Source organism: Dromaius novaehollandiae, chromosome 25 (genome assembly GCF_036370855.1).
Source record: "Dromaius novaehollandiae isolate bDroNov1 chromosome 25, bDroNov1.hap1, whole genome shotgun sequence".
NCBI classification, from domain to species: Eukaryota; Metazoa; Chordata; class Aves; order Casuariiformes; family Dromaiidae; genus Dromaius; species Dromaius novaehollandiae.
The window spans coordinates 3,039,427-3,055,876 of NC_088122.1; the positions used below are offsets into that span (position 1 = coordinate 3,039,427).

General features: G+C 47.6%; 1 protein-coding gene across 10 annotated transcripts in view; it reads left to right on the top strand.

Annotated features, from left to right (window-relative positions):
* Positions 1 to 16,450, top strand: part of PTPRS (protein tyrosine phosphatase receptor type S) — a 138,879-nt gene that overhangs the window by 60,352 nt on the left and 62,077 nt on the right. For all 10 annotated transcript variants that reach the window (XM_064497516.1, XM_064497517.1, XM_026105943.2 and 7 more), the window contains exons 5-6: positions 6,389 to 6,577; positions 16,254 to 16,364. In XM_064497516.1, the coding sequence (XP_064353586.1) occupies positions 6,389 to 6,577; positions 16,254 to 16,364 (300 nt within the window). The remainder of the gene's footprint in view (positions 1 to 6,388; positions 6,578 to 16,253; positions 16,365 to 16,450) is intronic.

Below are 16,450 nucleotides of genomic sequence, written 5' to 3' on the forward strand. Positions count from 1 at the left end.
GGATCAAGGTTCCGTGTACATGTCTTGTTGCAGTTCTTCCTTCCAGTTTCAGCACCGTACGCACGTCAGCTAGAGAGACAGGTGATGGAGCAGGAGCTACATCTCCCCACTGCTTCACTAATTACATACTTTGCTGATTCCACCAGAACGTTATTACTGTGTGCTCTGCTCCTGCACTGTGCTGCTTTCCACCAGCATTCCTGCTCCATTTGCCTAACAGGACCTTGTTAAGTAGCTTTATTAACTGACTGTGCAGGAGCAGCTAGGATATCCAGTTCATGAAATTTGAAGGAGCAGTAATTAGCTGCAGGCCTAGGCAAACAGGTTGTTGAAGAGCATCAAGGATGTAGTTTTTATAGCATACCATCACCTTCCCTGCTCAGTTGGAGTTATTCTTTGCTTGACATTTCCTTAGCTTTTGCACGACACAGTGTCTCCTCTTTATCCTCATTTTTAAGTGCTGGGCGAGTTAAAAGGACAAAGCACAAATCCACTAACTTCCACAGTGACAGAGTTAGCAGGCTGGCATCTATTCCTCTCTTTTTCCTCCTCCCTTCTGCTTTCACCCACTCTCCTGTTTGTCTTTTCTCTATCCCTCTTTGCAATGCCTCCTCCTCCTTTCTGTCTTTCTTCTCTCACTTTCAGAACTAATGCTTAACATAAAGATGGGGGCTGCTCCACAGCTCAGAGATGAATGTGAGCTGTCATTTGCAGAAGCTGTTACCCTGCCATGCTGTGGAGTACGGCAACCTGGGCCCCAGCTGTTACAAACTCTGCAGAATGGGGTTTGTAGTAATTCCGCAGCCTGTTGGCTGTGCTGTTGCAATCGCAGTTAGAAATACGTGTGTGCACTTTCATGCTGTACACATGTATGAACAGTTCAGGATTTCCGCAACACCAGTGCAGCCAGTCTGAAGAACAGAAGAGAAAACCTTCTTCCCTACTAGATACAGCTGCTGGAGGGACTGGGAGTACACCCTTTTTTGCTTATGCAGATGACTACTCCTGGATCAGACCCTGATAGAAATCCACATGTGTTCACTTAAAAACAGGAAGCTGCAAGAGAGGAAACCTTTGGGACCGAGCTTCTGAGAAGCAAAGCTTGTGATGGACACCGTTCAACTTATACACAGTCTCTGAACACCAGCGCTGCTGGCTTGTTTGTCCTTCCTGCTCTGCTTCTCAAGGGATCTGAGTTTTGATAGAGCTCTGGAGACTTGCTGTTCTTTCCACAGCTGGCTAGACATAGTGCCTGCAAATCTGATTCTTGCAGAGTCCAAAGAAAAGTAAAGGAAGTGTTTTTGGGAGGCATTTTCCAGTTATTGTTGACTCCAGCTGCTGTAGTTTTTCATGATAGCTTAGGCAGAAAGTAAGTTAGTTGGCACAGGCACTCCCGCTCCCAGTTGGTACGGTTTCTCTGAGCTCCGTGCTCCCAGGAAAGATATATTTTTTTAAATTATTGCTTCTTGTATACAGATTATGCTTTCACTCCCCTTCTTTAGTAGCCTGAGACAGAGGTTCTCTGGGGCAGGCTGTGCGAATGCCACCGAGGACTGTCCCGTGCTCGCAGCAGCTGGCTGGCCTGAGTGTGCAGGGGAGCCTTGATGCAGCTCTCTGCCTGCATTGCCTCCACGCCGGGCGGCAGCAGGCTGGATTTCAAGCGGGGCCAGGCAGGGCTTAGCGCTTTGCTTCCCTGAAGCTGACAGAGGGCATTTCGTGGCGGTTACCCCTTGTTGGTGGTTAGTAAATGCAACATGAATTGCACGTTGATCCCCTTAAAACCAGTGCTTGGGTCCAGTTAAATGTAATGGAACAAAATTTCCTCCACCCTGACAGCTCGCTGCATCCTGGCCAATGCTATCTTTTCCGGAGGATTACTGCACTCTGGAAAATTGAGGAAAACTGCTGTTAAACATATCAGGTCTGCGGTAGTTATTACCAGTGTATGATTCAGGCTGCTATGGACAGGCTTTCAGAACTTCTTTTCATATGATTCCCAATTGTTGTTTTTATGAAGTATTCATACATTTCTTTAGCAGTTCTGGCCTGACATTTTTCTCACACATTTCCTACTCAAAGGGGACATCTGGTGTGGGCAAGTGTGAAGTCCTAGCAAAGTATCTGCTGTTTTGTTGGTTTTTGTGATTGCTGGCTTTAGATTAGCACAAAGTAAACAAAAATCAGTTCTAGATGCTCAGTAGAAAGCATGAAGTCCCACAGAAGCACATCTTTTAGAGAAGCTCGCCCTTCTGAAATATTACCTTGCTGCTTGAAAAACTCTTGGCACACTTTCTTCAAACTTTGCTTGTTTTGCTGTTCTTATAGTGACCTGAAAATCAAGCCAAGTTGAAAGCAGATTGGTATAGTTGATGAATAATATCGGAGCGACTTTAACTCGGATGCCTTTATAAGGAGTGTACCTAGGGGTACGTTAGTGTCTGGAAGGCAGCGTATTGCCTACACAGATATGAAGTCCAGCACACTTTACCAAGAGTGTGTTTGTTGTCTATAACCATGCAAATTTTTAATAACGTTGCTAGGCTATTTAGGTATTTTCATGCAAGATTCTCAGGTCAAAATATATGGAATCAAAAGGCAGAACATGTTACTAAAATTCCTGGCATGTATTTAAATTGTCTTGGGAAGTGTGATTACAGTTAACTAAGACACAGGTGCATACATATTGATGGAAAGAACTTGCTTATGTAATTTTGCCAGGTGTATAATGCAGAGATCCCTGCTGGGCCAGGGGCAGCTTTGGTGGTCGTAAGTGCAAGAATGAGATTCAGGAGTGTTGAATTTTGATCCTGATTCTGCTTGAAACTAGTGTTACTCAAGTTGCTGCATCTCTCTCGTTCTTGGTTCCTCCACCTTGAAGCGGGGATAGCTGACTGCTTAGAGACCAGCCGGCGTCGATGAGCTGGGCTCGTATTTCCAGAGAAGGGCAAAAAATTCCTCCTCTGCTCTTCAGCAACATCCTTATTGTAGCTGTTTGCATTCGATGCATAGCGCGTCTGTACATGCTCACACCCTCCTTCTCCTCTAAATTATTAAACAACTGAGCACGCCCTGCGGGAAAAAGAGCAGCAGCAACACTCGCTTTATCTTTCTTCATCATCCTCATTTCCAGCGCAGCTAATTATCTGAACACAGAGCTGCCACCTTCTAGAGTGACAAGGAGACAGCGAGTACCAGTGTCTGTTTGCTTTATTCGTATGACCGTGTGTGCGTCAGCGCACGCGCCCACGTTGGCTCATGACATGCCATGAACCAGCACAGAGCATGTCCTTCAGTAGGATTTATTATAAGTGAGTGCCGAAGTGCTCTGCTCTTCTCTCCTTTCCTCCCTCCTTCCCTCTTCCTGCACTCTTTCTCACCCTACTTTGTTCAGTGGCGTTGAGATAATGCAGTAGCTTTTTCTCAGGAGAGGCCTTTAAAATAGTCCAAGAGCAGGTTTGAACAAGGTGCTTGGGAGAACCTCTTCATATGGCAAGTGCAACACGTGAAAATACTTGCCTGTTTAAGACAGCAGGAGTCTCAGTGGCAAGCAGCTGCCCGGATGTGCCCTCAAGCTGCTTCAGCTTGCGGCTCGGGTCTTTCTTCGCGCAGTCGCCTGGGCTGCTTTTAGAAAGAGAATTCACGATCCGAGCCATTCCTTGTTTATTTGGTAACAGGTTTGGGCTGGTGTTGGGGATTGAGGGGGAGGGTGGTAGGGCATGTGTGTCCATGTCTTGTGGGGATTGAGTTGAGGCTGTAATTGCATTATTACAGGGGATCCAGTTGTTAGGGGATGAAGACAGTTTCACTTTCCTGGCAGGAAGGAAATCTGAGCACTTGAATCAGTGGAATATGTGATATTCAGAGATGCTTCTTCTGCTGATCTGATCCTCAAATCTGATCACGCCTCTAGTCGCAGTTGTTTTAATTAAACTCAGAGGAATTCTGCACAATGTGCTGCAAGATTAACATTTTTGTTTAATTAGAAACACTCAGTAATAATAGTTGTACCAGGCCTCCCCCAACACACGCGCACGTGCCCGCGTAGACACCCCGCCAGTCAAGAGGGCTATTCTCTCTGCGGATTAATTGGTTCGTGAACTTAACGGACCCGGGTCTGAGCCAGGTGGAGTAGCATCACCGGGGAGCAGGACAAAAGCAGTGATCAATAATGATGTCATCTGCAGCCAATGCGGCAGCGGCTCCGCAGCTCCCTAACAACACACCACCGCCTGGTTAAATAGGAGAAGGGAAGAGAAGACTTTAAAAGCCCGGCTGAGAGCTGTGCAAAGGCAAAGCAATTCCCAGGGTCCCTCTGTCCTGAGCTCACTCCTGGGAGGGCTGGGGTAGTGCAGCGCGTGTGATCTGCAGGAGCACACGCTGTTCGGAGGCTCCTACAACGCCCAGGCACAGCCTGGTGAACGGAGAGCCCAAAGGTTTGGCTCGGTCCCTAGTTAAAGACGTCCGTGTCTCTATTTAGAATGTAATTCCCTGGTTTAGAGATGCTTAAAATGCACCAAAATGACTTAGCACTGTAAGTTGTCTGTACTAGGAGATCTGTATTACTTTAGCAGTTATAAAATGGTATGTGTTTTTGTTTATGGACAGATTCCTTTGCTATATGGGGAGAGGTGTGGTTAACACGTTTCACTCTCCAGTGAGTCACAATAGATCCTTTATAACTCTGCGTAGATGGTCCGAGAAGGAAACAATGCACATTTTCAAACACACAATCGAGGCATTTAAACCCTTTTCTTCCCTGCAGTAGCTATGCACTGCTAATAGCAGTATTAGACAAGAATTTCTTGGCCTTGGGTAACTTCAGAGCACTGCTCAAACCTTCGGCTCTGTCCTGATGATCTTCACAGGTCTTCAGAAGTTTAATCGCGGGGCACAGCAGTGTGGAGTAACTCTTACCCGAATCACACGTGCTTGGAGCTCTTCACAGACCAATGCTGGGGTCTGGCAATTCGACCTGCCTTGCTCTCAGCAGAACGGGCATCCCTGTCCTCGGCACCACCGGAGCGGAGCTGCCAGCTTCCTCTTCGCTCCGCGGTCCCTGGGTTCGGCTGTGCGCGGCTGGGCTCCGTCGCTGCTGGTACCCGGTGCGCCGGCAGCGCGAAATGAGCTCTTGTCACGTCTGCAGCTGGCGAGGAGGTTTCCCAAACTGACCCCCGAAGCAGGGGTTTGCAGCCCTTCTCTGCGCCATTGCAGAGCTCCCGTTGGTTTCAGTGAGGGGCTGACCTAGGTCCATGTCGCTTTTTGAAAAATCCCACCTTTTTAAAACCCTCTGTGTTATTCCCCTTCTCATCTCTCCCCCACTTTTGGGATGGATTCGATGCTGTCGGTTCCTGCGGCTGGGATTCCTCAACGCACATCATTTGAAATGGCAGAGACTCCCCACAAACTCTCTCCGTGGTGGCTGCAGCTTCCTTCCCAGCTGCCCTGCCCTGGAGATGCGTCTGGCAGGAAAGCATGGCACGTTCCTGAGCCGCAGCAGCAGCCTAGGACAGTGCTCTCCCACGAGAGCGGGGAGGTCATGACAAGGATTATGGGGGAAACACTGGGGTTTTATATTAGTTATCGCAAATTAGTCACCAGCAGTTACGATTGCCTTCCTCGCCCTCATTAGTGAAGGCAAAGGCAGGATGGAGCAGAAGCAGGAAGCTCTGTTGAGCTGCCTTCTAGGTGCTGGTGCCACGTCCCTCCTCTTCCAGGGCAGCAGCACTCTGAGTTAATAAATCTAGAAATCACACCCTGTCTGACAGCACTTGGCTTATTGTTGTTGTGTGTGTGTCCCCTCCGGTAACCGCAGCTGGGTGATGTTTTCCTCCCCTTTCTCGCCCAGTTTCCACTGTGTGCTTGACAAGCCCTTTCACAGAGGCACTGTCATTATTTCTCTGGTGCGGTTTGTTCCCGTACCGTGGGCCGTGGAGGGCGAAGAGGAGCCGTTCCTTTTGAATGTGACCTGTACAGACTGCACTCGGCAGTGCGGGATCTTTGTCGTATGTGTGCACAGCTTCTGCTGTAAAAACAAATAGGTGCAAGTCACTTAACTAGCAGAGAGATTCAGTGCAAGATCTGGAGAAACTTTGCGATGACTATACTTCTGCCCAGAAGTTTTTGGACTAACAGATTGTGTTTAACTGTAGAATTTTCTCGTGGGACGTTAGAGGAGTCACGTGGTATGCATAAGCTAGTAAACTGGACTATTTAATGTATTTTCACAGGCCATCTATGGACCATTTGCTGTAGCCTTGTTTTTGATTGCATTTCAGAGTCCTGGGCAGCAAATCTGCCTGATGCTTTCTTCAGTGTATTCCACTAAACTTCAGCTGTCCTGAGCCCTAATCGTGTTTAACCGCTCTTCATTTGTTCTCTCCCCCACCAGAGGATCAGCTACCTCCCGGCTTCCCAAACATTGACATGGGGCCCCAGCTGAAAGTGGTGGAGCGGACACGAACGGCCACAATGCTCTGTGCAGCCAGCGGGAACCCAGACCCGGAGATCACCTGGTTTAAAGATTTCCTGCCTGTCGACCCCAGCGCCAGCAATGGGAGAATAAAACAGCTGAGATCAGGTAAGGTCCTTAAAGAGAATGCTCAGAGGTTTCTGAAACAGAGAAGGCTGCTGACAGATATGGGCCCCACTGGAGTGGACTGGGGCATTAGCTTTTCTTCATTTCTGGGACTCCTATTCTTACCCAAAGAGTGGTTGGAGTATTTTCCTTCCATCCCATCTTGCTGACCTTCCCTGCTGCCTAGTTAACATAACGGGAAACACAGTCAGCAGGGAAGCTAGTTTCCATCTAGGAGGACTGTAACTAGTCTGCTGTCCTGGATAACGGTGCTCTTTCAGCTCAGGTGAAATTGGGAGTCGGAACGGGGCTGATGGGTTCCTTCTCGGACTGAAAACTGGGCAAGGAAGAGAGAGCCCACTACAGCAAACGTGGCATTTTAGACCACACGCACACAGGATGGGGTCTGCAGCTCAGGCAGCCTCTTGTTGTTGAAGCATGATCCCGTTGGTGTAGGTTGAGCCCCTCAACACTGGGGGTGAAGAACAGCTCTTGCAGGATCTTTCAGGCATCAAGTCATCACTGGAGAACAGTTCTGAGCATTCGCGAGTGAGCCCTTGGCGCTCAGCGGCAGTGCCCATGGAGTGGGTCTCCGTGAGCAGATGTACCCCAGCTCTGTGGCTCTTGTCAGTTCTTGTCTTTCCCCATCTGCTTGTCCATCTGTCTCTTTTGTTTGTTTTTTGTTTGTTTGTTTGTTGCTTTTTGTGTATGTGTCAATGTGACATCTCTTAATATTCACATTTCAGGAACTGTTTGTGTACTTGTTGAATCTCCCAGTTGACAGTGTGAGTGCGTGTCTGGGTGTGCAAGGAGGACAGAGGTGTATTTATCTTTGCTACCGATAAAGCACCTCTATTTCTCAGCTAAAAAGCCTCCAGTTTCTCTCAGATAACTGCAAATATGAAGCAACCTTTGGAACCTGTAACATCTGACAAAAACTAAACCAAAAAAGAATCCTTTTAAGTACTGCTTGGACTGACTGCTTTGACCCAGCCTAGAGAACAGTATGTGTGTGGTTAGGCTTAGCAAGTGCTAGAGTCGCTTCAGCTACTCAGAACATTCCTTTGGCCAAGACGGAGCATTTTTAAGAGAGTTTTTTTTGGCAAAGGAATGGCATTGTTGTAGGCAAAGGGAGAGCAGAGGCTTCAGTGTAGCAACTGGAGTTGCTGTGGGGGTATCTGACATTTTACAAGTCAGCCAGCCAGGTGATAGCCAGCTACTTCTGCCCAGACCTTCGCTGTCTCTGAAATAATCGGTTCTGACTCTTGTAATGCTGGATCTGAACATCAGAGAACATAACCACCTGATTTTTCTCTTGCCATGTTTGACAAAAGATCTATATAAAGATTTTTAGTTCTGCGGGCCACCCGCGATAAAGATTTACTATAGTCCCAGTTCAGTGTAGCTTTTATATACCTGCACAAATGCATCCTTATTCAGCGAAGCAAACTTAATGCAGATACTTAAATGCTTTGTCTGGATTTGAATGTATTGTTGAATCCCACAAACACAGATGAGACTGACCTGCCTTTTTTTATTGTGAAAACTGAGTCCAATGCAAATAAAAAAAATCACTCAGCATAAATAATGAGAGGTAAACTAGAATTATATCATGCTTTGTGACCATGATCTGAAGTGTGAGTAATACACAGACAGATTACTTTTAATACACTTATCATCTTGATAGAATGCCTTTATGCCTCTTAACTGGGTTTGATCCAGTGTTTTCCTTAAAGCCACTTGAGTGCTGCATTTTTATTCCAGTGAATTGGTTAGCCTTAGGGTAAAGGCCCTTGGCCCCTCTGATAAATCTGAAGATACCTGCCAAGAATTAATCTCATTTACAGCTGCTTTGAATTAGTAAACTGGTGAAAGCCTGATGCATCCCTGTTGTCCTTAAGGGCATAAACCTGTTGCTTCTGTCCCTGCTGTGAAAGGGAGTGCAGACTCCTGGTCGTGTCAGAGGAGTGACGGTCAGGACTTTGAGTTCCCTTCCCGGTTTGTGTCTGCTTTTGTGGCCTTTCAAAACTTGCATGTTCTCTGATGCAAAGGCCTGAGAAAGTGAAAAGTGCATTAACATCAGGGTCATCTGTGCTACGTTAGTATTTTGGTCAGTGGAAGGGAGTTGTCTTAAGACCAAGGCAGAGCAGATTCAAGTGCGTATTTGTAACTTGAGTGTAATGTATGCAAGGTGATACCTGTTTGAGTGCTGATGGTGTGAGTGCTGCTAGTGTCGGAACTTAATTTAACACATTTATCTTTACAGAAAACAAATTTTGCTGCACGAATGTAGCACTGGCACACATTAGGGTGTTGGATGCTTCAGGACACCGCTAATGAGCTTCAGAGTCTTTCCCCACAGGTCGTCAGTATGACTCCGGGCCAGCTCCTTGGGGATTAACAATTATGGCCAACTAATGGGTGTTTGACAATCCTTCTGTGAATAGGAGTGTAGGGAGGAGAAGCGACCCTGGTACTAAATCACAACTTCATCGCTGTGCTTTTGTGCTAACAGGCTTGGCATAGAGGCCAGCAACTGTTTGGGCGGTGAAGACTTGACTGTGCGTCGCTCCTTGATGGAGCCCGGGACAGAGGCAGGCTGACAGAGCAGCCAGGACAGGACAGTTGCCCAAATTCTGCCGTGGAGATGAAGCCATCAGGGCAGAATCCATGCTGCTTTATTACAGAGGGTGTTAAGGACTGAATTTTTGCTGATATGTGAGTTAGTGGCAAACATGCAAATGAGCTCATTAAATGGTACAAGTGAAATGTCGTATACACGGAGCTCTGCAAAATTGGGTAGCCGTGTCCAGATTTGGTTCTCGTTTATACTAAAACAACTCAATGTTTCACTGGCAATATAAAGGGACCTCTGAGAGGATGGTCATTATATTCCCATCATGAAGTGATATGACATTAGCCGTAGAGGCATTTCTGTATCCAGTGTTGTTTCTTCTCCTCCTCTCCATCTCCAAATACATTTTTCAAGCAACTGGAAGTCTTTTAACGTTTGAGGGTTTTGACTGAATGAAAAGCTGAGCTGTGAATCAAAGGAGAATGGGGAGAGCCTCTGCTCTGCCCCCGCTTTCCTTAGACTCCTGTGCACATCTCAGCCTTAGAGACGCAGGTTGTCTGAGAGCTTAAGTGGTCTTGTTGGTGGAAGAGAAGTGGATATTTCTGCTTTGCTCTGACACGAGCTGTCTGGGGACATTTCAAGTAGGAGCCCACGTCCTTTGCTCGCCCGTGCCACCGAGGGGGATGATGAGAGGCGGTGTGCAGCCAACGTCTTACCTAACAGAAACACTAAAACCTTTTGTGTCTTGTGTGTCGTTTTCTGCTTTCTAAATAACTGGTTATAACAAAGTTAATTTCTTCTTTTTTTTCCTTTTTTTCACTATTTTTTACACTCAGAGACCTTTGGTAAGTTTGTACAATTTAAAAACAAAACAAAACAAAACAAAACCCCCCAAACCTGCTAATGTCCGGATTTGTAACCCTTGCCCTTTAAACTAATTCCTCCGTAACAGCTTTTTGAGAGGCATGCTATGCATTTCTTCTACTAACTCTTTCAGTAAGGATATTCTGCCCTCTTAATGAACTTCCGCAGGGGTATTGCAGGCTACAAAAATAACAATAATCCTCCTAATTAATATATCTGTATAAAGAGATAACAGCTAAATATTAACCTCCTAACATTGGATAGATTTTTTTTTTGTAACTTAGCAACAGTTGTCCTGGAATTCCCCAATTACACAATAGCCTGTGCCCTGGAACTGTGATAACTGTGTTCACACCTGCAGGAGGTTTGGAGTTTCACATCTAACAGAGTTATTGGCATTTCTGAAGGGAGAGGTGGGGGTGCAGCGTTTTCAAATCGCAGCTGTAAATCACAGGACATTGGCTATTGGAAAGGGTCGAGAAAAGGAGAAGTGTCCCCCTGCAACCCCATCAGACCATCTCTGTCCCTTGGGAAACTGGGAGCCTGTCTGCAGAACTCACGTCACGTTTCCTCCTTGCGCCAAGTCCCCTTTTGTTATTAGAGATGTAGCGATTGCAGCTGTCAGCCGGGATCCGGCATTTTAAAACCGCAGAAGACCCTTGATGATTGCTTGCTCGCTTGGAATAGAAGGCGCTCTCCAGCCCTCGGGAGAGGAGCAATGCACACACATGTTCCCGCACGTGGCCTGACAGAAGGTGGGGATGTGTTTTCTGTCATTACCATGGCAATGTGTCTTTCCTCCTCTCCTTGTTTTCAAGGCTTGGAGGATCCGTAGGCAGCTTGCTGTGAGAAGTCAGAGGAGGAGTCATGGAGGAGCAGGTCCCATCTTCTGTGGCAGAGGGGGACCCCCGCACGTGGGTTTCAGCCTGGCACCGTCTTGGGCCTTTATGCTGCAGAGGCAAGTGCTTTATGGGGTCAGCTGCCTTTGCCTCTGCTGCTGAATTCGAAGCTGGCCATCTGGGCTCATGCAGCCTCAAAGTTTGCCCGAAAAAGGCAGATTTCCTCTTCCTGCAATGCTGTGGAAGGCAATGTGAATAGTTTGCATGTGGCATCTTAAACCCAGATTTTCACTTGAAAGATCGTCATCTAGGTTCAACCCTTGCCTCTTTAATTTTCTGGCAAAGCTGGTTCTCTGCTTCTGCCCTGCACAGTGGAGAGCCTCATGCACTTGCTCATGAACTGTTAGGACACCAGGCAAGCCAGCTAATGAACATAGAAACATCCCCAATAGCCCTTAGGAAATCTTAGGGGACCTGTCAGAGTCCTTTAAAATAGATTAATTTGTTCCAGTTCCTGTTCTAGCACCATCCTGCTGCCCCTAAATTGAACATGAAGCTAGTTAGATGTGAAACTCCAATAGTGAAAATCTACCATCTGTGTCCTGCCACCTTTCAAATTACTGTTCTTGCCTTTCGAGTTACTTGATGTCATTTTGGTTCAAATTCTGCCCCCTCCCTCCCTGGTATGGCCCGTGTCGCAAGGCACCTTCCGCTCCTCGCCTGTTCGTCCCGTGTGCCGGAGGTAGGACTGGGAAGAGCAGGGTGGCATTGCTTGGCTTGTCTCGCTCGCAGGAGCGCTGGAGCTGCTGTCAACCCGTTTCCAGGGGCAACGCTGATGTTTAGAGGGAACAGGGACTGACTAAACTATGCTAACGCAAGACGGCAATGGCTGCTACTGTATCTTCCACGCTTACGTAGCCCGAAGTTGGAGTGTGCTGCTCCTGCCGATTAGAGAGAGCCGAGGCCAAAGCAGCTTTAGAGCACTGGGTGATGCCGGGGTCTCGTCCCCTCCTCTGCCCTCTTCCCATTAGCCTTGTTCCAGATTTGTGCCACAGATGGCAGATTTTCGCTCCAGTTTTGAGACAGAAGGATGTAACAGAGGCTGTTTTTATTCCCACTGAATTGATCTATAACCCTCTGCCGCTTTGTCTTTCTCTCGCTTTTCCAAACCTCCCTGCCGTCTCCCGTGCGGAGATCCGCCCGAGTACACGCTCCTCCCACCTTTCTCTTTCACGCGCTCTCTCTCCAACCTCTGTCCTGATGGCTAACCGGCCTGCTTTATTAACCTTAGCTAGTTCCTAACCCTAACTAGATGCTAACTTTTCTCTAGCAAGTAACCTAACCTCTTAACTAGAAGTTGAATATAACTAGAATCTAATATCCTAACACTATAACACCTCTTTTCCCTCATCTCCTTCAAAAAATAAAGGTGAGCCGTAATCAGTATCTATAAATTTTTACCTTCTATCCTGAAAATGGAGCATTGAACCGCAGCACAAGACGGATGAGCAGGGCTGAAGGATGAGGAGGGAAGGGACTGTCTGGGGGTTCAGGCAGGAGATTGGCACGCGGGGGGCCTTGACTCCTGTTCTTGCCTCTGCCGCAGACTTCCCGTTGGGACCTTGGGCAAGTTGCTTCTTCCCTACCTCAGTTTCCCCATCTGTAAAGTGGGGGTAATAATACCGCTGTGAGGCTGCTATTTATACCGTGCTGTGCCTGCCCTGGCTGGAGGGTGCTGCAGAACGGCGGTGGTATGATTGCAGAGGAGCACTTGCATCTCTCCCTTGTTAGTGGCAAAGTTTGGAATGAGTGTTTGCGGAGTCTGCTCTGTTCTCAGGATTGGGGTAAAAAACCACCAACCAAACAAAAAACCCTTCTTTAATAAGCTGTGTGACAAGTCTGAATGCCAATGTGAGCAAAAGGACCTGCCGTGTTTTCAAAGGAAGATGGTTGTAGCCTTAGGAGGTCAAATGGGGGCACAGTGATTTTATCCGTGTCTGTAGCATGGTTCGTCAGCCACAAAGTCATTTCCTTTCATCTGTGAGACCTGCCTAGGCAGAAAACTCATGTCAGGCACTAGAGACAACTGGAGGGGGTTTAAATAAAAAGAACCCAAGAGGTGCAGACAGCAGGCAAGCATAGCAGGGCTTTTCTCTCCCCCAGCACACCGTCTCCTGCACTGGCACTAGAGAGGCTTCCAAAGCAGCTGCATGAGGTACCCTCTTTGCCTATATCACTTGTGCAGTAGTTTGACCTTCTTTTGTGCAGAACATCTGGCTTCAATCTTTGTGCTGTGTGAAGCCACTGGAGGATAACTGAAGGTCCTGATAAGGGCATGCATTAAATTCCACATGCATCTGTGTCAATAATTAAGTTTGGAGCTGGGGAGTCTCTGGCAGGGCTGGGATCAGAACCTGCAACTCTTCACGTGTTGCAAGGTACCTGGATGTCTCTTTCCCTGACTGGAGTAATGTGGTTATAATGCCAACCCTTTTCCCCAGGGGTGATGAAGACAAATGCAGGTTTATCATATGTTCTGCAAGAAGCAAACATTAATGTTACTGACAGCTTGAAGACTTTCTTTCCATTCTTATGAACAAAATGGAGCCAGTCTCAAGTTTTCAAGCCAAGTGCAATGGTGATTCTGTAAACTGCCAACTGAATTGAACTGCTTTAAAAAGGGCATCCCTGCTTTGAGTAGCCCGAACCCTCTTCAGTCTGTCCCTATAATTTAAGTAGAGGTAGTGCAGGAAGTGTCCTATGGTGAACTGTCTTCCTTGGCTCAGGTCCTTTTCCCACGGGCAGTCCAGATGTTTGGGGTTTTACACTTTTTCACTTCTTTTCTTTGTTTTCTTTGCAGAAGGTACACCGATCCGAGGTAAGACACCCCCAACTTGCTCACTCACCCACTCTCCAAACACCTCTCTCCACTCAGTTCCTGTTTCATTGACCTGTGTGCAATCAAAATTCTCGCTGTTGTTGCCATGTTTTCTTGTCCTGCTTCACCTCTGGATATTTATTTCTTTATTATACCTGTCTTTTTTTTATATACGGTTATAATGTCTGCTTCTGTTTGCTGGGTGCACTCAGTAATAGTGATACTGTTATTCTAATAACGTCTCAGGCTCTGCTGCTTCAGATTTATGGGAGAATTTTAAGAACTAATCTCTCCAGGACTGTGAAGGACTGAAGTTTATCTTGGGCATTAAATGCTGTCAAGCTTGGTAAATACCTAGGGCCACCTTCTTGATTGGTGCAAAGTGCTCCCAAGCCATTGATGGTGGTGCAAGGTTTCCAGTCCTTTGCTCAATCAGATCGTCAGCACTTACCATCTCAGCGTACTCATTTGTTTGGCTTTAGAGCCTTCTTTCCCTTTCTTCTCCACTCTCTTACCCTTAGGTTTTTCGGGAAAAGGTACTCTTGGTAAGTAGCTTCTGCACTGTCTCTTTGATGGAGCCAACAGGATGTTAGACCTCAAGCTGTCACCGAAAGTCAGCAGGAATTGGGTGCGTGCCCCTCAGAACACCCTGCTTTGGCTTCATCTACACTCACAAATTTAAAAGGCTGCAATCCTCTGCTGGGGAACGCAATGGGAGGTGCTGTAGGTGAGGAATTTTTGACACACATCTTCTGTATTGGCTCATGACAAACCCTGACAGCTCACTGACTTCCCTGCAGTATAATTTCCACCATTGCATTCACCAGCAAAGCTGCAGTGGTCAAGAACAGAGGGGCGAGTCCTTAGTTGTCTGGTGTAGGCAAGACTGGCTTTGCCTGCCTGCCCGTGAGTTCAGCGTTTTGTTCCTGCTCTGGAATGTGGCTTTGTCTCCCCTTGCGTTCCCCACGCAAACAAACAACGTTCCTGAGCCAAATAAAGCCTGTTTGGAGCTAGTCGAACCAACCCACGGATTTGTCCAAATTAACAAAAACTTCTAGGAAAACCTGCTTGACACAGCTCTCCACCGAAGTGGAGCTTTCAGACGGCAGAGCATGCTAGAGCTTTAATTCTGTACGAGAACTGCTGAGCTGTGAAGTCGCGCTGTGAAGCTCCAGTCCACTGGGTTTCAGACTCCTCCTGTTGTACTGAAATGCCGACAGATTCTTTTGACGAGAGTTTGGTTTGGTTTGGTGGTTTTGGGTGGGGAGGTGTTTTTCTAATTCTATCCGCTCTGCATTTGGGAGCTGCCAGACGCGGAGGATCCTGGCGGGAGTCGCACTCTCACACCCCTTCCCTCTCGTAAATACGCTCGCAGCCTCACGTCTTCCCACGCAACTCCCTTTTTCACCCGTGCACACGCCGAGGAATGCGAGCTCGGTGTCCTCCTCACGTGGAGGCATTGGTTTTTCTTCTTGAAGAGGCCGTATCTGCAGCAACCATATCATTTGCACTTCTTTCACCTGAGATTTAATCAATAATGTTACACGAAGCTGGAATTGTTTGTTTTTTCTGTTGTGCCTAGTTTTTCTTCAGGGCTGGGAGTTAATAGTCATAGCACATGTGAGCTCTATCCATATCTGTAGTATGATCATGTGCTTATAATGCATAAAACATTTGATAACCTGTTGAATTATTTATATAGTATGTATTTTAACTGAGGTTTAACAGGGATGAAGCCTTCTGAGGTAAAGGAGGCAAGTTTCTTCCATGTAGTTACGTGCTGCATATCTGAGCATGTTGCTTGCAGGAGTGTTCAGTACGGGCTCTGGGTATGTTCTTGTAGACCGAAATAATTTGCAGGTTTACAAAAGACCTTAATCCTTTTGGCCCAGTCAGCAGAAACCACGCGTGCAATTTAGAAATTGCAAGGCAGCGCTTACGGAGTTTCCCCCGGATCGGTTCGCTGGCGGTGACAGGCTTTTCGCGCTGACCCGTGTCTGCACGGGTGAGAGGCACAGGACCGAGCCGGCAGCGCTGGGGATGCTCCAGGGGTCTTGGGCAGCGGGCGCCGAACGCTTTCGCCTTTGTGGTCACTGCTTCAGACTGAGCGATGGGTGGTCGGCGGCCTGCTGAGGGGTTGCTGGGGATCCCAATAACATGGATTATCGGAGTCGGGTTTTGTGAGTTCGCGTGCAGAGTGCCTGTACTGCAAAGCCGCAAAACGTGGTACTTTTGCTGATCGTCCCAGTGTACGGAGTAACAGTTAGTTTAGAGGAGGGTGTTGAATCTCTTCTTCCTACTGGGACACGTGTCCTGCCGTAACACTGAGCACAGACAGCAGCGACGGTGTCGGCAGGGCTCAGTACATCCAGAGCTGAAAGCCCGAAGCTCCCAGGCAGCGTTCCAATATGTATTAGCCCAGGGGGAAGAAAAAGCAAGAAATCGATGCTATTTCTCTCTCTCAGAAATAAAACGAAGTGGTGATGATGGTGTCTTTGTTGCGATCTTCTTCTTTCCTCCCAGGTGGCCTGCAGATTGAAAGCAGCGAGGAGACCGACCAGGGGAAGTACGAATGCGTCGCCAGCAACAGCGCGGGAGTGCGCTACTCCTCGCCCGCTAACCTTTACGTGAGAGGTAGGGAGCACATCGGCTCAGAGAACTGGCAAATAGCTCCCCTGCCCGTGGCCTTCCTCTGTCCCCTGCGGTTTGACGCCATCCTG